The sequence below is a fragment of the Papio anubis genome, chromosome 10, assembly GCF_008728515.1.
Source record: "Papio anubis isolate 15944 chromosome 10, Panubis1.0, whole genome shotgun sequence".
Lineage (NCBI taxonomy): Eukaryota > Metazoa > Chordata > Mammalia > Primates > Cercopithecidae > Papio > Papio anubis.
In genome coordinates, this window is record NC_044985.1 from 102408375 (window position 1) to 102433089 (window position 24715).

The 24715-nt window shown below is 46.7% G+C and overlaps 2 protein-coding genes across 10 annotated transcripts in view; both read left to right on the forward strand.

Moving 5' to 3' along the window:
• The window catches only part of CNOT9 (CCR4-NOT transcription complex subunit 9), a 30752-nt gene extending 28410 nt beyond the window's left edge, over nt 1–2342 (forward strand). For all 3 annotated transcript variants that reach the window (XM_009183067.4, XM_003907957.5, XM_021924012.2), the window contains exon 8: nt 31–2342. In XM_009183067.4, the coding sequence (XP_009181331.1) occupies nt 31–199 (169 nt within the window). In that variant the 3' untranslated portion in view covers nt 200–2342. The remainder of the gene's footprint in view (nt 1–30) is intronic.
• Nucleotides 2343–13074: 10732 nt separating this feature from the next.
• The window catches only part of PLCD4 (phospholipase C delta 4), a 30263-nt gene continuing 18622 nt past the window's right edge, over nt 13075–24715 (forward strand). For 2 of the 7 annotated variants that reach the window (XM_021924006.2, XM_021924010.2), the window contains exons 1-3: nt 13826–15357; nt 22798–22852; nt 22989–23147. In XM_021924006.2, the coding sequence (XP_021779698.2) occupies nt 22831–22852; nt 22989–23147 (181 nt within the window). In that variant the 5' untranslated portion in view covers nt 13826–15357; nt 22798–22830. Of the gene's footprint in view, nt 13798–13825; nt 15358–22797; nt 22853–22988; nt 23148–24587; nt 24660–24715 lie in introns of those variants that run through there. The other 5 variants (XM_021924007.2, XM_021924011.2, XM_009183079.4 and 2 more) reach the window with 5 other exon arrangements.

The following is a 24715-nucleotide window of genomic DNA, read 5'->3' on the forward strand; positions in this document are numbered from 1 at the left end:
CCCTGGTTGGTTTGTTTGTTTCTGATGTAGGGCACGTGAAGCACTCAGGCAGTGCCTCCCTGACCAGCTGAAAGACACAACCTTCGCCCAGGTGCTAAAAGATGACACCACCACGAAACGCTGGCTTGCACAACTGGTGAAGAACCTGCAAGAGGGCCAGGTCACCGATCCCAGGGGTATCCCCCTGCCCCCTCAGTGATCCTTCCCTGTTCCCTCCCACTACTCCCCCAAATTGGGGAAAGGAGGGGGAACCTATGAGAAAAACAGCTCAGGTTTTATCACCGACTGGGAATAGACAACCTCAATGCTGAACCATACTGGAGAAAAGGGGCAAGGTACCCCTGCTGAGGTGCATGGGCTGCCATCTCAGGCCGTCTTGAGGACCTGGGCTCCCTCTGCTACTCCCAGGAAATGGGCTCCTGACACAGCAGTCTGCCACCACAGCCCCAGGAGGGTGTCAACACCAGCAAATGCTGTATTTGCAGCATGTCCAAGATGACCCTTCTCCCCTACCTCTACCTAGCCACTGGCAGGGAGGGGAGACAGTGGTGATAGCAGCAGCACTCTAGGCATGGTGAACGCCTGGGACCAAGCCATGTGGCGTTTTTTATTTTGCCTTCCTGGAAGACTCAAGATGTGTCTCTTCATTCTCTCTCAGTATTTGTTTACTTTGGTTTTTTTGTTTTTAATCTCAGAGAGAGGTGTGTTTAGTGGGCACAAGCTGTAATATTCAGCAAAACTTTGTCAATTGGCACTGTTTACAAGTCTGTTAGCTGCATAAGCTCAATAAAAAGTTGGTCTGGGCATTACATCCCCTCTGGCAGGCCAATAGCTGCATCAAGCTGTTGGGAGAAATGGGAGGGCAGGGGAAAGATGTAAAGCCAAAGGACAGCAGGAACCTACCACCTGTTTCCCTTCTCCCATTCTACTCCCAGTCTGGAATGCCACAAGGACCTTAACCTTGTTTCTGGCTTTAGCTGCTAGTTTTCCCAAATCTCCGTGCTTTCCCTTTTTAAAACTTCCCTTCTATTAAAACAGATGTCTTAATTCATCAGGCTGTCTTGGAAGGGTATTGTATTGAGGGACAAGGGGCGGTGGTGGACCTCACCTTCAATCCAAGTTTTCAAAGATACTTTCTCGATAACTCTAAAAGGGAGGTGCTTGGGATTAAGGTGACAGTCCACTTGATCCTATTCTTTGTTTTAGTGTGAATTTCAGCAGCTCCATCTGTCTTCGTGATTATACTTGAGCAGTATTAGCCGTATGAGTTAATTTTATTCAAATTGAAGATGGTTGAAGATGGAGGGCTGGATTCTGCTCACTCAGTCTTTTTTTTTTTTTTTTTGACACATTCTCTTTTGGTCTATGGGAATACAGGGTTGCCGCTAAAATATTCACTTGTTCTTACCGTATCAGAGATTTCCTCTTCTCTGGAGCTTAGTTGGCTCTTCACAATCCATAGGCTTGAATCTGCAGCCAAGTGTAAACTGCCTTGCTTTCCCCAGTCCTTTCCCCTGCTAGCACCTACTTTCTCATCCCCATCTCAATGGGATTTCTTAATCCAACTCTGGAGAGGGACCAAGTCTTTTCTGCCCACATCTCACACAATTGAGGTGTCTGAACAAGTCTGGGGAGGGTCTATAAGGGGCAGGCTCAAAAAAAAAAAAAAAAAAAAATTTGCGGAGGCAGTTTTGCCAACACAAGGGCTCCTTCAAGCCGACTTTCACAAAGAGAGCCGGACTTGTTAGTTGGCTTCTGTCTTTTTAGAGCCAAGAAAATAGTAATTAAGTCGCCTAGATATAAGAAGGGCAGAATAAGCACTTACTCCCCCTGCCTTCCAAGATGAAGAGGAGAAGCAGGCAAACCCTCAATAATCGCAAGCCTGAAGAGAAGTGATCTTAGAGAAAGCAGAGAACAGAATGGACTGGATACACATCTTGACTCTAGTCTGTAGTCTGAATAGAGTCTGGAGAGTCCAGTTAAGGTAACCCTGATTTTTGACAACCGCCTTCCTGCTGAGCCAAAGTTTTCTCATTCCCCCTCCACTGGGGAAGCAGCTGAGGCCCAGGGCCTTGCTCCCTGGGAAATTCTCTTCTCTCCATCTTTCGGTGCATTGGCCATGTTACTGTGCCAAAGTGTCTTAATTCTTGTCCCATCTATTCTCAGCTGGCCTTGGAACCCACATAGGAGTTGGTGGGGGAGGGGTGGAATGGATATTATTCATTGTAGTTGATCCTGATGTGTGTATTATATAAAGAGACCCCTCCCCTTATTTTGTGTTTTCCCATCCCTCTCCCTCAACAGGATTGAAATAAAACATGCTTCTGTTTTTGTAAAAATAATTTTTCCTTTACACTGGAGATTTTATTCTGTCAGTATATGGGTAACTAGGCACTTTGGTCAGGTGATCCTTGTCATGCCTGCTTCTACCCTCTATCCACCTACACAACACACACACACACACAGCCCTACCAAGATGGCAGTGGTGGTTCTTTTGTGAACATGTTTTTGGGGAGACTCCATCTGAGGTACAAAAGCTATTTGGGAGGCTGGGAGGGGGATGATGCCCCTTGCCTGATGAAAGTATCTTTTACTGGGACAGAACTTCACTCCTGGCCATATTGGCCAGAACTTAGTGCCAGTGTAGGGAGAGACTTCCACAGTGACAAGGTAATGCTTGAAACACCTTATCATGAACTTTGATGTTCATTTCCTCAAGTTCAAGGCTTGGAGCACATCTCCAGGATTGTTTCCATGCCTGGCTCTCAGTGGGACACAGCTGACCTACGCTTCCACGTTCTTTTTTCAAGGGCCTTAGAGGGCCTGTGGCTGTTTCATTGGTGGAACAGGAGCAGCATTGGTAGCCTTCAGAGCATGCTTTCCTTACTAACTACATGTTATTCCTCTGCTCACTGTTCCTGCTGCTTAAAGGCTAGGAAAAGGGGGATATACAAAGTTGTTGCTTTCAAAAACCCAAAGAAAAAATTTGGAATAGGAAACCATAGAATAAAATATTTTTCTTTCCTGATACATTATGGAATTTAATTTTTGGAAAAATATTTTGATATGTTTATTTCAAAAGCAGATATAACAAGCAGAAAATGCGTTGGTTTGTTTTGTTTTTGGGAAACGGAGTTTCGCTCTTAATACCCAGGCTGGAGTGCAATGGCACGCTCTCAGCTTACTGCAACCTCTGCCTCCCAGGTTTAAGCAATTCTCCTGCCTCAGCCTCCTGGGTAGCTGGGATTACAGCCACCCTCCTCCACATCCTGCTAATTTTTGTATTTTTAGTAGAGACAGGGTTTCGCTGTGTTGGCCAGGCTGGTCTCGAACTCCTGGCCTAAGGTGATCCACCAGCCTCTGCCTCCCAAAGTGCTGGGATTGCAGGCATGAGCCACTGTGCCTGGCCAACAAGCAGAAAATTTAAATAACACAGTTAACATACCTGGCTTAATTGACATTCAGAGAACACTTGCACTCTTAACCAATAGCATACATATTCTTTTTAATTACACCTAAGCATTTATCAAAACTGATCATAGCTGGACCATCAAGCCTCAAAAAGTTTTCAAAAAATTTAATACAATATTCTCTGACCACAGTGAGAGTAAGCTAAGAAAAGGAACTAGAAAGTCCCTAGCTGTTTGAAACTTAGGCAGTATAGCCGGGCGCGGTGGCTCAAGCCTGTAATCCCAGCACTTTGGGAGGCCGAGGCGGGCGGATCACGAGGTCAGGAGATCGAGACCATCCTGGCTAACATGGTGAAACCCCGTCTCTACTAAAAATACAAAAAACTAGCCGGGCGTGGTGGCGGGCGCCTGTAGTCCCAGCTACTCGGAGGCTGAGGCAGGAGAATGGCCTGAACCTGGGAGGCGGAGCTTGCAGTGAGCCGAGATCGCGCCACTGCACTCCAGCCTGGGTGACACAGCGCGAGACTCCGTCTCAAAAAAAAAAAAAAAAAAGAAACTTAGGCAGTATAATTCTAAATAACCCGTGGGTCAAGAAAATCGCAAAGGAAACTAGAAAAAAATATATATCTATATCTATACATATAGATATATATGTTTTTGTTTTTAAGGAAGAGTCTCTCTTACCCAGGCTGGAGTGCAGTGGTGTGATCTCCGCTCTCTGGAACCAAAGCCTCCTGGATGCAAGTGATTCTCCTGCTTCAGTCTCCTAAGTAGTTGGGATTACAGGCACACGCCACCACACCCACCTAATTTTTGTATTTTCTTAGTAGAGACGGAGTTTCACCATGTGGGCCAGGCTGGTCTCCTGACTTCAAGTGATCTGCCCACCTTGGCCTCCCAAAATGCCGGGATTGCAGACATGAGCCACCGCACCCAGCCGACCCCATTTTTTTAAATACATAAATAAAAGCTGAGTGTGGTGGTGCTCTCCTGTACTCCCAGCTCTTGGGAGGCTGAGGCAAGAGGATTGCTTGAGCCCAGGAGTTCGAGGGTGCCGTGAGTAAAAAATACATAACCTCGGCAGGGTGTGGTGGCTCACACCCGTAATCCCAGCACTTTGGAAGGCTGAGGTGGGTGCATTACTCAAAGCCAGGAGTTCAAGACCAGTCTGGCCAACATGGCAAAACCCTATCTCTACTAAAAATACAAAAATTAGCCGGGCATGGCGGTGTACATCTGTAATCCCAGCTACTTGGAAGGCTAAGGATTAAGAATCGCTTGAACCCAGGAGACAGAGGTTGCCGTGAACCAAGATGGCACTACTGCACTCCAGCCTGGGTGATACAGTGAGACTGTCTAAGAAAAAGAAAAGAAATATATAACCTTAAATTCACACATTGCAAAAGAAGAAACACCAAAGCCAGTAATCTAATACAAAGTTCCAGAAAAGGGGAATAAATTCCAATTCACTTTTTTTTTTTTTTTTGAGACGGAGTCTCGCTCTGTCACCCAGGCTGGAGGGCAGTGGGGCGATCTCCACTCACTGCAAGCTCCGCCTCCCAGGTTCACGCCATTCTCTCCTGCCTCAGCCTCCCGTGTAGCTACAGGCGCCTGGCCCCCATTCACTTTTGAAGCAGCATAACCTAGACAACAAAACTGGTTAAGAACATTACAAGAAAGGAAAACCAGGGACCAACCTCTCCCATGAATGTAGATATAAGATTCCCAGACATACTAGATCTATCAATATATAAAAATGATAATGCATTAGATCTAACGGGTTTATTGCAAAAATAGAAGAGTGATTCAAAACTTGAAAATCAATCGCCAGGTGTGATGGCTCACACCTGTAATCCCAGCACTTTGGGAGGCCAAAATGGGTGGATCACTTGAGGCCAGGAGTTCGAGACCAGCCTGGCCAATGTGGTGAAAACCTGTTTCTACTAAAAACACAAAAATTAGCTGGGTGTGGTCGTGCATGCCTATAATTTCAGCTACTCGGGAGGTTGAGGCAGGAGAATCGCTTGAACCGGGGAGGCAGAGGTTACAGTGAGCTAAGATCATGCCAATGCACTCCAGCCTATGCAAGAGTGAGACTCTATCTAAAAAAAAAAAAATGCAATTCATACATCAACATAAAAGGAGAAAAGTCACACAATCATCTAGATAGATAACAGACGAGGTCTACAGTCCGGGCACAGTGGCTCACGCCTGTAATCCCAACACTTTGGGAGGCCGAGGCAGGCAGATCACCTGAGGAGTTTGAGACCAGCCTGGCCAACATGGTGAAACCCCATCTCTACTAAAAATACAAAAATTAGCCAGGCGTGGTGGCGGGTGCCTGTAACCTCAGCTACTTGGATGGCTGAGTCAGGAGAATTGCTTGAACCTGGGAGGTGGAGGTTGCAGTGAGCCAAGATTGTGCCACTGCACTCTAGCCTGGGTGACAGAGTGAGACTCTGTCTCAAAAAAAAAAGGGGGGGAAAATCAACAAAAACTCTATACAGTAAACCTCTCAATAAAATATTATATTCTTTATGAGACAAGGAATTAAACACATTTGTCAACTATCACACCTCCATTTATCAGTCAGTAAAAAAAAATATTTTAAAGGAAAAAAAAGAAATCTTGGTATTTGCTAATATGATTGTGTACGTAGATAATCTGAAATAACCTACAAACCCCTAAAAAGTAATAAGTGAAGCCGGGCGCAGTGGCTCACGCCTGTAATCCCCTTCCTTTGGGAGGCCGAGGCGGGCAGATCACGAGGTCAGGAGTTCAAGACCAGCCTGACCAACATGGTGAAATCCCATCTCTACTAAAAATACAAAAATTAGCCAGACATGGTGGCATGCGCCTGTAATCCCAGCTACTCAGGAGGCTGAGGTAGGCTTGAACCCGGGAGGGGGAGGTTGCAGTGAGCTGAGATCACGCCACTGCACTCCAACCTGGGCAACACAGTGAGACTCTGTCTCAAAAATAATAATAATAATGTTAATAAGTGAATTTAGCAAGGTCACAGACTATAAGGTCAATATACAAAAAAAAAAAAAGTCAGTTATGGCCAGGCACAGTGGCTCATGTCTGTAATCCCAGCACTTTGGGAGGCCAAGGTGGGAGGATCACAAGGTCAGGAGTTCAAGACCAGCCTGACCAAAATAGTGAAAGCCTGCCGGGTGCAGTGGCTCACGCCTATAATCCCAGCACTTTGGGAGGCCGAGGCGGGCAGATCACAAGGTCAGGAGATCGAGACCATCCTGGCTAACACGGTGAAACCCCGTCTCTACTAAAAATACAAAAAATTAGCCAGGCGTGGTGGTGGGTGCCTGTAGTCCCAGCTACGGGGGAGGCTGAGGCAGGAGAATGGTGTGAACCTGGGAGGTGGAGCTTGCAGTGAGCGGAGATCGCACCACCGCACTCCGGCCTGGGCAGAGCGAGACTCTGTCTCAAAAAAAAAAAAAAATAGTGATATCCCATCTCTACCAAAAATACAAAAATTAGCTGGGTGTGGTGGCATGTGCCTATAGTCCCAGCTACTTGGGAGGCTGAGGCAGAAGAATCACTTGAACCCCAGAGGTGGAGGTTGCAGTGAGCTGAGATCTCGCCACTGCACTCCAGCTTGGGGAACAGAGCGTGACTTTGTCTCAAAAAAAAGTCAATTATATGTTTTCATACACAACAATAAATAGAAAGTAAAATTTCAAAAATAGTTTATAAAGCATAAGAAATCTGGTAGCTAGAAATAGATATATCAAAGGGTGTGCAGAACCTTTACATTGAAAACAATGAAACATTCTGGAGAGAAATTAAAAAGCTATATAATTGAAGGAATATATCATCTCCATGGATTGGAAAATAATATTAAAAATACTGTGAGGATGCCAATTCTCTCAGATTGATCTGCTTGTTAAATTCAGTTCTAAGTAAGATCCCAGCAGGTTTATTTTTCTGAAAATTAGTAAGCTGATTCTAAAATTTTGCCAGAAGAGCCAAGGCAATTTTTTTTTTTTTTTTTGGAGACAGGGTCTCTGTCACCCATGCTGGAGTGCAGTGGAGTGATCATGGCTCACTGCAGCCTCAAACTCCTGGGCTCAAGCAATCCTTTCACCTCAGTCTCCCAAGTAGCTGGGACTACAGGTGTGCACCACCACACCCAGCTAATATTTTTATTTTTATTTTTTAAAATTTATTATTTATTTATTTATTTATTTAGAGACAGAGTCTTGCTCTGTTGCCCAGGCTGGATTGCAGTGGCGTGATCTCAGCTCACTGCAACCTCTACCTCCCGGGTTCAAGAATTCTCTGCCTCAGCCTCCCGAGTAGCTGGGATTACAGGCACCCGCCACCATCCCTGGCTAATTTTTTTGCTGTATTTTTAGTAGAGATGGGATTTCACCATCTTGGCCAGGCTGGTCTTGAACTCCTGACCTTGTAATCTACCCACCTTGGCCTCCCAAAGTGCTGGGATTATACGCGTGAGCCACTGCGTCCGGCCATATTTTTGTTTTTTGTAGAGACAAAATCTTACTGTGTGCCCAGGCTGGTCTCAAACTCCTGGGCTCCCGAAGTGCTGCCATTATAGGCGTGAGCCACTGTGTGCGGCCAAGGCAATCTTAAGAACAAAATTGGAGTTCTAACTTTCTTTTTTTTTTTTTTTTTTTGAGAGTCTTGCTCTGTCACACCGGCTGGATTGCAGTGGCATGATCTCAGCTCGCTGCAACCTCTGCCTCGCGAGTTCAAGCAATTCTTTTTTTTTTTTTTTTTTTTTTTTTTTTTTTTGAGGCAGAGTTTTGCTCTTGTTGCCTAGGCTGGAGTGCAATGGTATGATCTTGGCTAACCACAACTACAAACCTCTGCCTCCTGGGTTCAAGCGATTCTCCAGCCTCAGCCTTCTGAGTAGCTGGGACGGCAGGGGCATGCTTCACCACTCCCAGCTAATTTTGTATTTTTAGTAGAGACGGGTTTCAGTATGTTGGCCAGGCTGGTCTCAAACTCCTGACCTTGTGGGATCCACCTTGGCCTCCAAAGTACTGGATTATAGGCGGAACTACCACGCCCGGGCCTCAAGCAATTCTTTTGTGCTTCAGCCTCTGAGTAGCTGGGATTACAGGCATGTGCCACCACCCTCGGCTAATGTTTTTATTTTTTGCAGAGTTGGGGGTTTCACCATGTTGGCCTGGCTGGTCTCAAACTCCTGGCCTTACATGATCCGCCCACCTCATCCTCCCAAAGTGCTGGGATTACAGGCATGAGTGAGCCACCGCATACAGCCACCTTCCTTTTACTTTCAACCTATTTTATTTTATTTTATTTTATTTTTTAATTTTATTTTATTTTTTGAGACAGACTCTCACTCTGTCACCCAGGCTTGAGTGCAGTAGCATGATCATGGCTCACTGCAGCCTCTAACTCCTGGGCTCAAGTGATCCTTCCACTTCAGTCTCCCACGTAGCTGGGACTAAAAGAGAGTGCTACCATGCCCAGCTAATTGTTTACTTTTTTGTAGAGCCAAGGTCTTGCTATGTTGCCCAGGCTGGAACGTTTTTTCTTTTTTCCTGAGACGGAGTTTCACTTTTATTGCCCAGGCTGGAGTGCAGTGGCGCGATCTCAGCTCACCGCAACCTCCGCCTCCCAGGTTCAAGCAATTCTCTTGCCTCAGCCTTCCGAGTAGCTGGGATTAGAGGCATGCGCCACCACGCCAGGCTACTTTTTTATATTTTTTAGTAGAGACGGGGTTTCTCCATGTTGGTCAGGCTGGTCTCAAACTCCCAACCTCAAGTGATCCGCCCTCCTCGGCCTCCCAAAGTGCTGGGTTTACAGGTGTGATCCACCGCGCCCGGCCTTTTCTTTTTTTTTAATAACACATTTTTGTAGATGAGACTCTTTTTTTATTATTATTATTATACTTTAAGTTCTAGGGTACATGTGCACAACGTGCAGGTTTGTTACATATGTATACATGTGCCATGTTGGTGTGCTGAACCCATTAACCCGTCATTTACATTAGGTATATCTCCTAATGCTATCCCTCCCCCCTCCCTCTGAGACTCTTTTTTTTTTAAAGGCGAAGTCTTGCTCTGTCACCCAGGCTGGAGTGCAGTGGCAGTGGCACAAACTTGGCTCACTGCAACTTCTGCCTCCTGTGTTCAAGTGATTCTCCTGCCTCAGCCTCCAGAGTAGCTGGCATTACAGGGATGCACTACGATGCCGGGCTGTTTTTTTATTTTTAGTAGATATGGGGTTTCACAATGCTGGCCAGGCTGGTCTTGAACTCCTGGCCTCAAGTGATCTGCCTGCCTTGGCCTCCCAAAGTGTTGGGATTACAGGCATGAGCCACCATGCCCGGCTTGTAGACATGACTTTTACCAATAGCACATACTTATATTTTGTTTTATGACCTTTTCTGAAAGTTTTGTCTCCTGGTGTAAAATACTATTTGTATTTTTTATTCTACTTTCCATCCTCTTTTTCTCTGGGTTTTTAAATACCACCTTGTTGCCTACTCCCCATGCCAACTTAATGAATTGAATAGCAGAACTGGGACTCTGTTTTTAAATTTTGTTAGAATGGAGGAGTGGCTATATATATATATATATAGATATAGATATGTATATTTGTATATTCTCTGGTCTTTTGAAGTTATATATCCTAGCTTTTAATTCTACAGGTGATCTCATATTGATTTTTTTTTTTTTTTTTTGAGACACAATCTCGCTCTGTCACCCAGGCTGGAGTGCAATGGTGCCGTCTCAGCTCACTGCAACCTCCGCCTCCCAGGTTCAAGCAATGCTCCTGCCTCAGCCTCCTGAGTAGCTGGGATTACAGGCGTGTACCACCATGCCTGGCTAATTTTTGTATTTTTAGTAGAGACGGGGTTTCACCATGTTGACCAGGCTGGTCTCAAACTCCTGACTTCAAGTGATAAACCTGTCTTGGGCTGCTGAAGTGCTGGGATTACAGGCACCGCGCCCAGTCCTTTTTTTTTTTTTTTTTTGAGACAGAGTCTTGCTCTGTTGCCCAGGCTGGAGTGCAGTGTTGCAATCTCGGCTCACTGCAACCTCTGCCTCCTGGGTTCGATTCTCCTGCCTCAGCCTCCTCCTGAGTAGCTGGGATTACAGGCGCATGCCATCACACCTGGCTGATTTTTATATATTTAGCTGAGATCAGGTTTCACCATGTTGGTCAGGCTGGTCTCTAACTCCTGACCTCATGATCTGCCCACCTCGGCCTCCCAAAGTTCTGGGATTACGGGCGTGAGCCACCGTGTCCGGCCTTGATTTTTTTTTTTTTAAGAGGCAGAGTCTTGCTATGTTGCCCTGGCTGATCTGAAACTCCTGGACTCAAGCAATCCTCCCACCTTGGCCTCCCAAAGTGCTGGAATTACAGGCGTGAGCCACTGTGCCTGGCCTTATATTGATGATTTTTAAATGAAATTTACTATTTTGAGTTGCGTTTTTGATCAGGAAGGAGTTGGGCTTTATTTCAGAAGTTTGAGTAGTTTGGTTGGATAATCTGGGGAACTGATGTCACACTTTCCAGCCTGAGTGTCCTGACAAGCGGAGATATTTAATTGGGTGGCATCTGCTCTGGATGTCAGGAAGAGGGTCTAGGCAGGCCTGGGTGGCAGGGCGAGAGTACCATGTTTAGGTCTTCCTCTTTGCCAGCTGCTGCTTCATTTCAGTTTAGGGCTTCCAGGCTTTTCCTGGGCATGGTTCCCAGAAAGTCCCTCTGCTGCTACTGCTCTGATCAGGTTTCTGGATCTGTTAATAATAGACAGCAGTGGGGGAAGGGCCAGCCAAGATCACGGTGGAAATAGGAATAACCATACCAGATGGACATTTACTGTGCCGGGGGCCCTGTCTGTCTGCTCCCTCCCTCTGTGTCATGAGAGTCCTGCAGTGGGCATGCCTTGGCACTCTGGAACCATACTAACTTTGTGAAAATCTCCAAGTCCCTGCCCCAAAAATCAGAACATATGGGCTGAAGAATACTGTTGTGTTCATGAAAACATTGAAACAGAATATTTGAGATCTGGACTCTCCCAGAAAATCCACTATGAGTGATAACACCCCTCACAGATCACCCAGGAGGGAAGGAGGTTAGGCAGCATTAAGTTGATGCAAATAGTGACTCAGAAAGATGATACATAATCTGGGGGTGTAGAAGAGGAGTGTGGACTGTGAAGGTGAGGCTTGGAAAAATAAGCTGGCCATGTTGGGGAAGTAGAAATGGGATAGCAAGACAAGCATGTAAAACGCCCCTATTAAGTCAAATCTGAAATCAGCACAGTTTAAACTATGATGCCCCCCAATCTTCCTGTTCCCCATAAATGGCCTCCCTCTTGATGCCTCCCCTTCCTTCATACTACTACTCTTCTATCAAAACCTGCTCTCAGTAAAGAATATAGACAACCCGACCTAGGTATAAATTATTTAAAATCTACTTTGACCTTGGGATTGAATTTTTAAAAAATTATTTAAAATCGGCCAGGTGCAGTGGCTTATGCCTGTAATCCTAGCACTTTGGGAGGCCGAGGCAAGTGGATTGCCTGAGCTCAGGAGCTCGAGACCAGCCTGGACAACACGGTGAAACCCCATCTCTACTAAAATACAAAAAAAAATGTAGCCGGGGGTGGTGGTATGTGCCTGTAATCCCAGCTACTCGGGAGGCTGAGACAGGAGAATCGCTTGAACCTGGGAGGTGGAGGTTGCACTAAGCCAAGATCACGCCATTGCACTCCAGCCTGGGCAACAGCGAGACTCTTATCTCAAAAAAAAAAAAAAAAAAGAAAAAAATTAAAATAATTAAGCCTTCAAAAATTAACACAGATATATGATATTTTAAATGAGATCTTAAAAAATAAATTTAAAAACATATAGAAAACTATATCAAGAGAATATATAGCTTAATAAATTATGAAGTGAAGACCCTTGTTAGCACTTAGAACTAGAAATACAGTTTAGCTAGCTATGCCAGAAGCCAGCTCTGTGTCCTATCTCATCACAATTCCTCCCCCTCCCAACAGTAACCACTAGCCTGACTTCTCTGTAGCCCAGGCTGGAGTGCAGTGGCCGGATCTCAGCTCACTGCAAGCTCCGCCTCCCGGGTTCACGCCATTCTCCGGCCTCAGCCTCCCGAGTAGCTGGGACTACAGGCGCCCGCCACCTCGCCCGGCTATTTTTTGTATTTCTTAGTAGAGACGGGGTTTCACCGTGTTAGCCAGGATGGTCTCGATCTCCTGACCTCGTGATCCGCCCATCTCGGCCTCCCAAAGTGCTGGGATTACAGGCTTGAGCCACCGCGCCCGGCCTAGCCTGACTTTTATAGTAATCACTTAGGAGGATTTTATTTTAATGGGACTAAAAAATGTAACTATAATCACTAATGGTAAAATATTAGGCAGTTGAGGGATGCTTGTGGGAACTATGATAGGCAGCCAGACCACAGCACACTTAAAATTACACCATTTCACACAGTTCCCCTCTGAGCCTATGCTTCATCTCGGCACACATCTTTATAAACATGCATGTATGTCCTGAAAGTGCTACCTCCATTCTGAGAGCTATGACCTATAACCCGGAGGTGCTGAACAAATGCTTATAGGAGGAATGAGTGGATGTTAAAAAAAAAAAAAAAAAAAAAAAAAGAATTGTTTCACACATTCATCTATGCATTCTTTCAATATTTAATGAGTGCCTAAAATATACATAGATTCTAACCTCTCTGTCCCTCTACACTCTGTCATCATTCCTGTCCTCCTCTTCTCCTCATCTTCCTCTTTTCCCATCTTATTTCTTTCTTTCCCTGTGTGACAGAGCTAGAGTGAATGCCCTGCAGGCAGGATTCAGAGATACAGGAGCAGGCCAGTGGAAACAGACACTCTGGAAAGGAGCCAGATTAAATAAGGGCAAAGACAGCCGTATTACATGCGGGAACCAGAATGAAAAGCAGTGATTCACAGGGCACTGCAACTGAGGACACTCCCTTCACTTTGAGAGCTACTGCGGGATTGGGGTCAATGAGGGCTGGCATCAAGATGAAGGGCAGCCGGGCTCCTCCCTGAAGATGTGGTGCCCTTAATCCTTCTCTCCCCACCCCACCCCCACTACTCCCTCACATTGACCAGTGTCCTGGGCCTTTAAGAGTTGGATGGGCTGGACTGGAGAGAGCTCACACCTCTCCCCTTCTTACTGCTTCCCTCTGGCTATAACTCACCAGTCACAGCAGCCAGCTGCTGTAGAAGAGGGAGGAAACAAGCCAGTGCAGGGGGAGCAAAAGAGAAAAGGAGCCAGACTGGGCTTCCTGATCCCACAGCATCGCAGAGCTCGGGAAGCACAGCTCACAGACACAGGAAACACAGGACTGCTATTCTGCTCTCCTGCCCACGGTAAGGGTCTGGAAGCTCTGATTAGCCTCTGCTCCAAGCTCTGTCTTCCCTGAGTCCCTGCCTCTGCCCTCTAGATGCTTATCCACCCTGGTTAAATTGCACCCTACACTCCTTTCCTCATCCCAACAGCTCTACAGGGCTCCCACCTCCTGGTTCTCTCTAGCTTATCCTCCTTGATCCTTACAGCCTTCCTCCTGGCTGTATCAGTCACCCTTTATATGAGGTACCTCTCAGCTTATGCAGGGCCAGGAGTGCCAACCCTAGCCACTACTAAGGTGAGCCCCACCCTCAATAAGGGAAGAAAAAATTGGAGGAGCTAAGCTTTAGCATAGATTTATTAACAGATTGTTGAGGGTTGCAAAATAGGGATTGGCCAAGAACCATGGGGAATCAGAGATCCCTGGTAATAGGGAGAGTTATGGAAGTCCCTTAGAAAGTTACCTAAGGAACTTGTTCTTTGCCTATTCAATGGGCCAGGCAGTTTCTTAGTGCACCAGAGTGCTATGTTGGTAAGAAAACCTACTTCTAGTTCTGCCTGTGCCATTAACCAGCTACGGGACCTGGAGCCACAACTTCCAGATCTGTGATAGGAGAGAGTTTAGGGTTTCCCAGACTTGCCTGTGTACTAAGTGTACCTGTTAAAAATAAATATATTATTGAGCCCCACCCTGGGAAACGCTGATCTGGTAGATTTTTGGGTAGGGCTAAGGAATCTCAATAAGACATTCCAGAGGCTATTGATGTAGCTGGGAATGTCTGGATTAGATGTGTTATAAAAGAACCTTCAAGCTCCAACATTCTATGACCTGTGACCAGAGCCATTTTGTCCTCTATATGAACCAGGTTAGGTATAATCCTTCCCAGAAGCAAGGGAGTGGACAAAATGATTATCTTTTTTCTTACCCCTCAGAGAGAACTGAGACACCCTGAATCCCACTGTAATCTCCTTGGTGCCATTGGTAACTCTGCCAAAGTACATCTCTAGGTGACATGAAGTCTCTTAGAAATTGAGGACCAAATCATGCTCTGCAGCTCTGGGCTACTTCCCACCTCATTTTGTGTCTCTATTTTCATATCTGTATTAGAGAGGTAATTACTGTATTGTTGAAGATCTCCATATACGCGTCTAGGAGTTAATATTTAAGACCAAACTTTCTTATTCTCAGACGTCACCCTCTGTGTTTTTCCCAGTGCCCTGACTCCCAAACCCTTTGTTCCTTCTCTTCTCACTGCACCTGCATCAGCTGTGGGCATCCTTCCCATTCTACCATTAGACACCAGAGGAAACAGCAAGACCTAGAACACCTAGGTTCTAACTCACATTGTCTGGGCAGTTTGTTTGGTCAATCTCCTAGGATACAGAGAAAAGCGAGGCTGAGCAGAGGGACATGCATGCTACTGAGTTCTGAACCCACGTGTCCTCCCTTCTGGACCATAATCTCAAAGGAGATGAGAATCAGAGCCATTGGGAATTAGTGGAGTCAAAAGAGGGAACCAACTGGAAGAGGTGATGGGGAGAAGGGATGAGGAGAAGGAAGAAAAGAGGAGAGACTGACCTAGGTGAGCAAATAGGAAGACAGATAAAGGATTAGGAGAGAGAGTGAGGTGGGGATGGGGCTGGGCATAACGGCTCATGTCTGTAATCCCAGCACTTTGGGAAGCCCAGGCAGGAGGATTGCTTGAGGCCAGGATTTTGAAACTAGGGCTACAAAGGGAGACCCCATCTCCATACAAAACAAATAATAAATTTAAAAAATTATTTTCATAGTGAACTGGGAAGAAAGGAAAAGGACCAGGCATGGGATGGGAAAAGGAAAGAAAATGAGATGAAAGAGGCTGGGCACGGTGGGTCACCCCTGTAACCCCAGCACTTGGGGAGGCTGAGACAGGTGGATCATCTGAGGTCAGGAGTTTGAGACCAGCCTGGCCAACATAGTGAAACCCCATCTCTACTAAAAATAAAAATATTAGCTGGGCGTGGCATCACACACCTGTAATCCCAGCTACTCAGGAGGCTGAGGCAGGAGAATCACTTGAACCCAGGAGGCAGAGGTTGCAGTAAGCCAGTATCATGCCACTGCACTCCAGCCTGGGCAACAGAGTGACACTCCATCTCAAAAAAAAAATGAATAAACAGAAATAAAGCAAGAAAATGAGACCAAAGAAAAGCAAGTCTATTCAGAGTACAGAGGGAACAGAAAATGATGGAGAGACAAAATATCTATGTCCCTTATTGATTCCTAGCCTTGCTTCAACCTGCTTTCTAGAGAAGGCCCTTTCTAAGAGCAGAGTCATTGTAAGATCCTTGAGCTGATTGTATGGAGACCTCTGTTCTTTTTTTTTTTTCTCCTGCCCAAGACCAAGTTTCACTTTTGTTGCCCAGGCTGAAGTGCAGTGGTGCCATCTCAGCTCACTGCAACCTCCGCCTCCCGGGTTCAAGCAATTCTCCTGCCTCAGCCTCCCAAGTAGCTGGGATTATAGGTGTGCACCACTACTCCTAGCTAATTTTTTTTTTTTTTTTGAGATGGAGTCTCGCTCTGTCGCCCAGGCTAGAGTGCAGTGGCCCGATCTCCACTCACTGCAAGCTCCGCCTCCCTGGTTTACGCCATTCTCCTGCCTCACCCTCCCCAGTAGCCGGGACTACAGGCGCCCGCCACCGTACCCGGCTAATTTTTGTATTTTTAGTAAAGCGGGGTTTCACCGTGTTAGCCAGGGTGGTCTCGATCTCCCGACCTCGTGATCCACCCATCTTGGCCTCCCAAAGTGCTGGGATTACAGGCGTGAGCCACCGCGCCCGGCCTAATTTTTGTATTTTTAGTAGAGATGGGGTTTCACCATGTTGGTCAGGCTGGTCTTGAACTCCTGGCCTTACGTGATCTGCACACCTCGGCCTCCCAAAGTGCTGGGATTACAGATGTGAGCCACTGCGCCCAGCCAGAGACGTTGGTTCTAATTCCAGTTCTGTCACTCACTAAATGACTCTGGCACTAATTATTTTTAGTTCACCAAACCTTTCTAGTCCTCAGGCTCCTTTTCTATAAAATGAAGTCCAGCTCTGACCCTCTATGGCTCCCTGATTTGAAACTGGCCCTCTTATGACCACATGTCAGTCATGTGAATACAGGTTTAAAATAGTGATTCATGAATGGGAGAAGGATTGGAAGAACAAGGCCAAGCTTTGGGGTTAGAAGAATTGGATAAAGGAGGAAAAAATAATTTTTTAAGGCAGGTTTGAGTGGAGGAAGTCTCCAAAGTAAGAGTGTTCAGGTACTTGGGCTCTGTTCTCAGACTTTCCATGTTTCAGGACATCATTGTGAGGCTCCTGGACACAGGCATAAGGGAAGGAAATGCCATCTTCTTGCAGTCCCAAAGTTCACCGCATCCTAGAGTCCCCATGTCCCAGAGGTGGGAGCTAAAATTCAGAGAGGAGATAAGCCAGGATATTGGCAAAAGAGGTTAGACTTCAGTCCCAGGCCAATTCACTCTCCTAGAGTCTGAGAACCTAAGAAATTTTTGTTGTTGTTGTTGTTTTTGAGACAGAGCCTCACTCCATCGCCCAGGCTGGAGTATAGTGGTGCAATCTCAGCTCACTGCAACCTCCGCCTCCTGGGTTCAAGTGATTCTCCTGCCTCAGCCTCATGAGTAGCTGGGATTACAGGTGTGCACCACCATGGCCGGCTAGTTTTTGTATTTTTAGTAGAGACGGGGTTTCACTATGTTGGTGAGGCTGGTCTCAAACTCCTGACCTCAAGTGATCCACCCGCCTCAGCCTCCCAAAGTGCTGGGATTTCATATGCTTGAGCCACTGCAATCTCTGCTGGACCTAGTTGTACCTTTTTTTTTTTTTTTGAGATGAGTCTCGCCTGTCTTCTAGCTGAGTGCAGCATGGTCCCTGCCGACAAGCCTCCGGCCCACTGGTCACTGCCTCCCAGCTGCACCTACAGGCTCTGCCTCACCAGCCAGTTTCTGTATTTTAGTGAGACTAAGTCACCCACAGTTTGCATTGTCTCTCATCTCCTATCCTGATCCACCCCAGTCCCCAAAGTGTTGTTGATTATAGGCTTGAGCCACTGCTACCGGCCAAGGACCTAAGAAATTTTTTTTTTTGAGACGGAGTCTCATTGTCGCCTAGGCTGGAGGTGTGGCCAGATCTCAGCTCACTGCAGCCCGGGCCTCCGGGTTCACGCCATTCTCCGCCTCAGCCTCCCTCGGTTGACTACAGGCGCCACCCTCACCGGGCTATTTTTGTATTTTAGTAGAGACGGGTTTCAACCGCGGTTAGCCAGGATGGTCTCAAGCCTGACCTCGGATCCGCCTATCTCGGGCCTCCCCAAAGTGCTGGGATTACAGGGCTTGGAGCCACCGCTACCGCCGGACCTAAGAAATTAAGAGAAGGTCAGCTGTGGCTCGCCTGTAATCCCAGCACTTTGGGAGGCCGAGGCGGGTGGATCACGAGGTCAGGAGATCGAGACCATCCTGGCTAACACGGTGTGAAACCCCGCCTCTACTAAAATACAAAAACTAGCCGGGCAAGCGCATGGCTCGTAGTCCCAGCTACTCTGAGGCTGGGAGGCTGGAGAATGAGTGAACCTCGGGAGTGGAGCTTGCAGCGACAGCCACTGCACTCCAGCCTGGGCGACACAGTGAGACTCCTGGCTCGCAAAAAAGCAGAAATTTAAGAGAAGTCTGTTGCTTTCTTTCTTTTCTTTTTTTTTTTTTTTTTTTTTTTTTTGAGACGTAGTTTCATTTGTTGCTGTGGCCAGAGTGCAGTGGGCGCCATCTTGGCTCACTTCTACCTCTGCCTCCCTGATTCAAGTGATTCTCCCGCCTTAACCTCCCTAGTAGCCACCCACACCCAGCTAATTTTTTGTATTTTTATTGTATTAGGGTTTCACCATACAGTTTGTGATGGTCTCACCCTTGACCTCGTGATCCACCCGCCTCAGCCTCCCAAAGTGCTGGGATTACAGGCATGAGCCATCTCCTCCGGCCAGATCTGTTACTTTCTACCTCAGTCTTCACATAGCTTCCGTAAGCCTCAGATTCCAAACTCTGTCCCCACTCAGAAAAGCAGAGATGATTTTCTGGCTCTCAGGAAACACTTTGGGTCCCTTTGTCCAATCAGAGGTTTCTTCTGGTCTCCTTCGGGCACACACATTCATCCTAAGCCAGAAAAATCTTTTCTTCCTGAAATTGTTTCCTGAAAGACTTCTTCTGAACCTTCCCCTCTCACTCTGGATACCTGTACATTACCACACATTTAGAAAGGTTTCTCTAGGCAGGGCACAGTGGCTCATGCCTATAACAGCACTTGGGGAGGCCAAGGTGGGCGGATCACCTGAGATCAGGAGTTGGAGACCAGCCTGGCCAACATGGCAAAACTCCGTCTCTACTCAAAATACAAAAATTAGCCAGGCATGGTGGCACACACCTGTAATCCCAGCTACTCAGGAAGCTGAGGCAGGAGAATTGCTTGAACCTGGGAGGCGGAGGTTGCAGTGAGCTCTGGAGTGTCATTGCACTCCGGCCTGGCAACAGAGCAAGACTCTGTCTCAAAAACAAAAAAAAGAAAGTCTTCTTCTCCAGGTCTTGTGCTCAGGGAAGCTGTATTTTCAGTGACCCCCACATTCTCCCTGAAGGCTTAGTCACTAATAGGTGACTTTATAGGGTCTTCCCACAAAAGAGAGTAGGGCACTAATAGACTGTGTGACCTCAGGCAAATCACATCACATTTCTGGACTTCTGCTTTTTCATCTGTAAAATATAGGGAGTTGAACTAACTGCATGATGTTTTAATGGAACACTAACTGAATGGTTGCTTTACCAATTTTTAAAGTTCTTTTAAGATGTGCACCACTGTCAAAATTTTAAACTTTTAAATTAAGGAACATGGCCGGGCAAGGTGGCTCGTGCATGTCATTCCAGCACTTTGGGAGGTCATATGGCAGATCACCTGAGGTCAGGTGTTTGAGACCAGTCTGGCCAACATGGTGAAACCCCATCTCTATTAAAAATATAAAAAATTGCCGGGCGCGGTGGCTCAAGCCTGTAATCCCAGCACTTTGGGAGGCTGAGACGGGCGGATCACAAGGTCAGGAGACTGAGACTATCCTGGCTAACACGGTGAAACCCCTCGCCTCTACTAAAAAAATACAAAAACTAGCCGGGCGAGGTGGCGGCTTCGTGGTCCCAGCTACCCCGGGAGGCTGGGAGGCAGGAGAATTTGGCGCGAACCTGGAGAGGAGGAGCTTGCAGTGAGCTGATCCGGCTGATTGCACCCAGCCTGGGCGACAGAGCCAGACTCAGTCTCAAAAAATATATATATATATATATATATATATATATATATAAAATTAGCTGGGTGAGATGGGCACCTGTAATCCCAGTTAGGGGAGGCTGAGGCAGGAGTCAAGAACCCGGGAGGTGGAGGTTGCAACGACAAGATGTTATTGCACTCCAGCCTGGGCAATAAGAGCAAACTCTGTCTCAAAAAAAAAAAGAAAAAGAAAAAAAGGAACATAACATTTTCAGGTAGTGATACCTTTTAAAAAGAACACAATAAACATATTTCTATTCAAATGTAAGGTTTGCTTACACAAAAGCACAGAGCTTACATTTTGTGAGATTTGGCTGCTTCAGCATGACCTGGCCAAGAATTTTGGTTTTTGGTTTTGTTTTTTGAGACAGTCTTTGCTCTGTCGCTTCAGGCTGGAGTCTATGTAATCTCAGCTCACTGCAGCCTCAACCTCCTGGACTCTAGCCTCCCACCTCAGCCTCCTCCCAAGTAGCTGGGACCACAGGTGTATACCACCACACTTGGCTAATTTTTAAAAATTCTTTGTAGAGATGGAGGTCTCACTATGTTGTCCATGCTGGTCTTGAACTTCTGGGCCCAAGCAATCCTCCTCCTTCAACCTCCTCTCAAAGTGCTGGGATTACAGCCTGAGCCACTGTGCCCAAACTGGGAATTGGAATATTTCTATAGGGCATAACTAGAATCAGCGTGGCCACAATCAAATTTTCTAGTCCTTTCAAGGGAATTTTGTTGTCAGCTACTTCAGGGACAATTAACCAGGTCCTATATTTCACAGCATATCTTTTTTTTTCTTTTCTTTTTTTGAGACAGAGTCTTGCTCTGTCACCCAGGCTGGAGGCAGTGGCATGATCTCAGCCACTGCAAACTCCACCTCCCCAGGTTCAAGCAATTCTCCTGCCTCAGCCTCCCGGGAGGCAATTGGGACTACAGGTGCCCGCCACCACGCCTGCCTAATTTTTGTATTTTTATGGGAGACGGGGTTTCACCACAAGGTTAGCCAGGGATGGTCTCGGACTCCTGACCTTGTGATCCACCCGCCTCGGCCTCCCAAAGTGCTGAGATTACAGGCTTGAGCCACCCAAGGCTTCAGCCTCTAACTGGTTTTTTTCTTCTTTTTATTGAGACGGAGTCTCACTGTGTCGCCCAGGCTGGAGTGCATGGCACGATCTTGGCTCACTGCCAACCTCTGCCACCTGGTTCAAGCAATTCTCCTGCCTCAGCCTCCCAAGTAGCTGGGACTAAAGGTGCCTGCCACCTCTACCGCCCTGGCTAAGTTTTTGTATTTCTAGTAGAGATGGGGTTTTTGCCAAGGTTGGCCAGGCTGGTTCCCAAACTCCTTGACCTCTGGTGATCCGCTAGCCTCGGCCTCCCAAATTGCTGGGATTACAGGCATGAGCCACTGCACCTGGCTGACAGCATATATCTTAAAAGAGGTACCCTTTTTTGGTAGGTAGAGAAAATTTGAAAATGTGGTTCTGAGACTTGTATAACTTATTTGGTCCATTAAAACTGTGAGAATAGGGGCCGGGCGCGCTGGCTCAAGCCTGTAATCCCAGCACTTTGGGAGGCCGGTGACGGTGGATCACGGTGTCAGGAGATCGGTGACCATCCTGGCTAACCCGGTGAAACCCCGTCTCTACTAAAAAAATACAAAAAACTAGCCGGGCGAGGTGGCTGGTGCCTGGGTAGTCCCAGCTACCGGGAGGCTTTGAGGCAGAGAACATGGAACCTGGAGGCATGGAGCTTGCAGTGAGCTGAGATCCTGCCACTGCACTTCCAACCTGGGCTTACAGAGCAGCATTCCGCCCAAAAACAACAACAAAAAAAAAAAAAAAAATACTGAGAATAACTGTAAAGAAAAAGTATAAAATATGCTTTACCATGTGAAGGTAGAAGACAACTAAATATTGTCAAAGAGAAAAAGAAAGTCTGGCCAGGTGTAGAAGCTCACACCTGTAATCCCAGCACTTTGGGAGGCCGAGGTGGGTGGATCACGAGGTCAGGAGATTGAGACCATCCTGGCTAACGTGGTGAAACCCCATCTCTACTAAAAGTACAAAAAATTAGCCAGGCGTGGCGGCACATGCCTGTAGTCCTAGCTAATTGGGAGACCGAGGCAGGAGAATCACTTGAACCCGGGAGTTGCAGTGAGCTGAGATCGCACCACTGCACTCCAGCCTGGGCAACAGAGCGACACTCCGTCTCAAAAAAAAAAAAAAAAAAAGTCTGCGCTAGTCGCCTCAGGAGCTGGACAGTCTACGTGGGAGCATAGAGAGGGCTCCCAGAATAGGGAAGCTGGAAGGATTCTACCTGGAAATAAGAAGGCTAGGATGTGAAGAGATTCTAGTTTCTGAAAGGGACATCCAACAAGATGTTAGTTCCTAATAATGAGAGGGTGGGGAGTGAGCAAAATGTGGCACTAGTAGACTGTGGGTTATTGGGTAGGAAGGGGGTGCTTGGTGGACTCTTTGGTTTAGCCTTCTCTGAAGATAGCCATGGGAAATAGCGGAGGCTCTGCGATCAGACATATCTTGATTTAAATTCTGATCCTTATGTGATTTGAGGCAGGTTTCTAGACCTATCTAAAGTCTCAGAGTCACTAAACTCAAAATCAGAAGCAAAAATCAGCTACAGACTATCTTTAAGATTCACCCAGAGCCCTTTGCTCTTCCTTTCTCCTTTAGGTGATCTGGTGCCAGCCGGTGGAACAGTGGGTGATGGCGTCCCTGCTGCAAGACCGTGAGTGTCCCTGCAGGGGAAAAGGGCTTAGCATATAGCTCAGGGAAGGGAAGGAGGCTGGACCCCTGTTTGAGAGCTTTCCCTGGGCCTGCTACCCTCTCTGCTGGCTACCTAACCCCTGCTTTTCCTGACCTAGGGCTGACCACTGATCAGGACTTGCTGCTGATGCAGGAAGGCATGCCGATGCGCAAGGTGAGGTCCAAAAGCTGGAAGAAGCTAAGATACTTCAGACTTCAGAATGACGGCATGACAGTCTGGCATGCACGGCAGGCCAGGGGCAGTGCCAAGCCCAGCTGTGAGTGACCTGGATAGTGGGGGATGGATATATGGGTGGATAGAGTCCTGAGGAGCCTGGCAGGGGAGGGACCAAAGTCCTATGATGGTGTGCGTTTGTGCTGTCCTAATTGTGGCTATATCTGAGCCTGTAAAAAGAGATCATAACACTACTTGCCTCATAAGGCTGTAATGAGGATTAAATTAGTTATTGTATATAAAAGGCTCAGGAGAGTACTGGAACATAGTAAAACATAATAAATCATTGGTTACATCTTGTTATTATTATTATAAGACCATCATCTTGGGCATCAGCCTGCCTGAATTAAAGCCCTAGCTCTGCCACTTTCTGAGTAGCTGTGGAAAATCAAGTAGTTAAGCTATGGCTGGGCCTGGTGGCTCAATGCCTGTAATCCCAGCAATTTGGGAGGTCGAGGCAGGGGGACTGCTTGAGACCAGAAGTTCAAGACCAGCCTGGATAACATAGGGAGAGCCTGTCTCTATAAAAAAATAAAAATAAAAAATTAGCCGGGTGTGGTGCTGTACGCCTGTGGTCTCAGCTATTTGGGAGGCTAAGATGGCAGGATCACTTGAGCCCAGGAGGTTGAGACTGCAGTGAGCTGGGATCACACCACTGCACTCCACCTGGGTGAGTGAGACCCTGTCTCTAAAAAAATACATGTATACATACATACATACATACATCAAGCTTCAGTTTCCTCATCTGTAAAATGGGGATTAAACAGTATCTGCTTAGTAAGTTACAAGGACTCAATTAGTTAACATGTAAAACACTTAGCATGCGATGTAAAACCAGAATGCATTTAATAAATGTTAGCCATCATGATAAATATTTTTAAATACAAAATTGCAGCCAGGTGTGGTGGATCATGCCTGTAATCCCAGCACTTTGGGAGGCCGAGGCAGGCAGGTCACTTGAGGTCAGGAGTTTGAGACCAGCCTGGCCAACATGGTGAAAACCCATCTCTACTAAAAATACAAAAATTAGCCGGGCTTGGTGGTGGGCACCTGTAGTCCCAGCTACTCGGAAGGCTGAGGCCAGAGAATCGCTTGAACCCAGGAGGCAGAGGTTACAGTGAGCCTAGATTGTGCCATTGCACTCCAGCCTGGGTGACAAGAGCAAAACTTGGTCTCAAAAAACAAAATAAAACAAAAAACAAAACAAAGTAGTGTGCACTTATTGGCCGAACTCTTTATAATAACAGGAAATAATTTGATCACAGGACACATCTAAGAGAATCTGTTTTAGAGACAAATTGCTCACAATCCGTACCACCCCCAGCTGAGGTAAGAGGGTGAAAGAATTTCTCTGGTTCCCTCGTAGACATCTGGAAAGAGGAAGCCCTCAAACCTGGAATGGGAGAACTGGACTTAGGGATATAATGCTTTAGTATAACTGCTTCTGCCTTTCAAATGTATTTCCATTTGTCATCCCCACCAGTCCTCCTGTGATCACCATTGGGGCTGCCTATGGAAGGGGACTATCCATTATATCAGATGAGGACACTGAGGAGTTAAGTCATTTTGGTTTGTGTCATACTGCCAGCTTGTGGCTGGAAGCCATGTCTT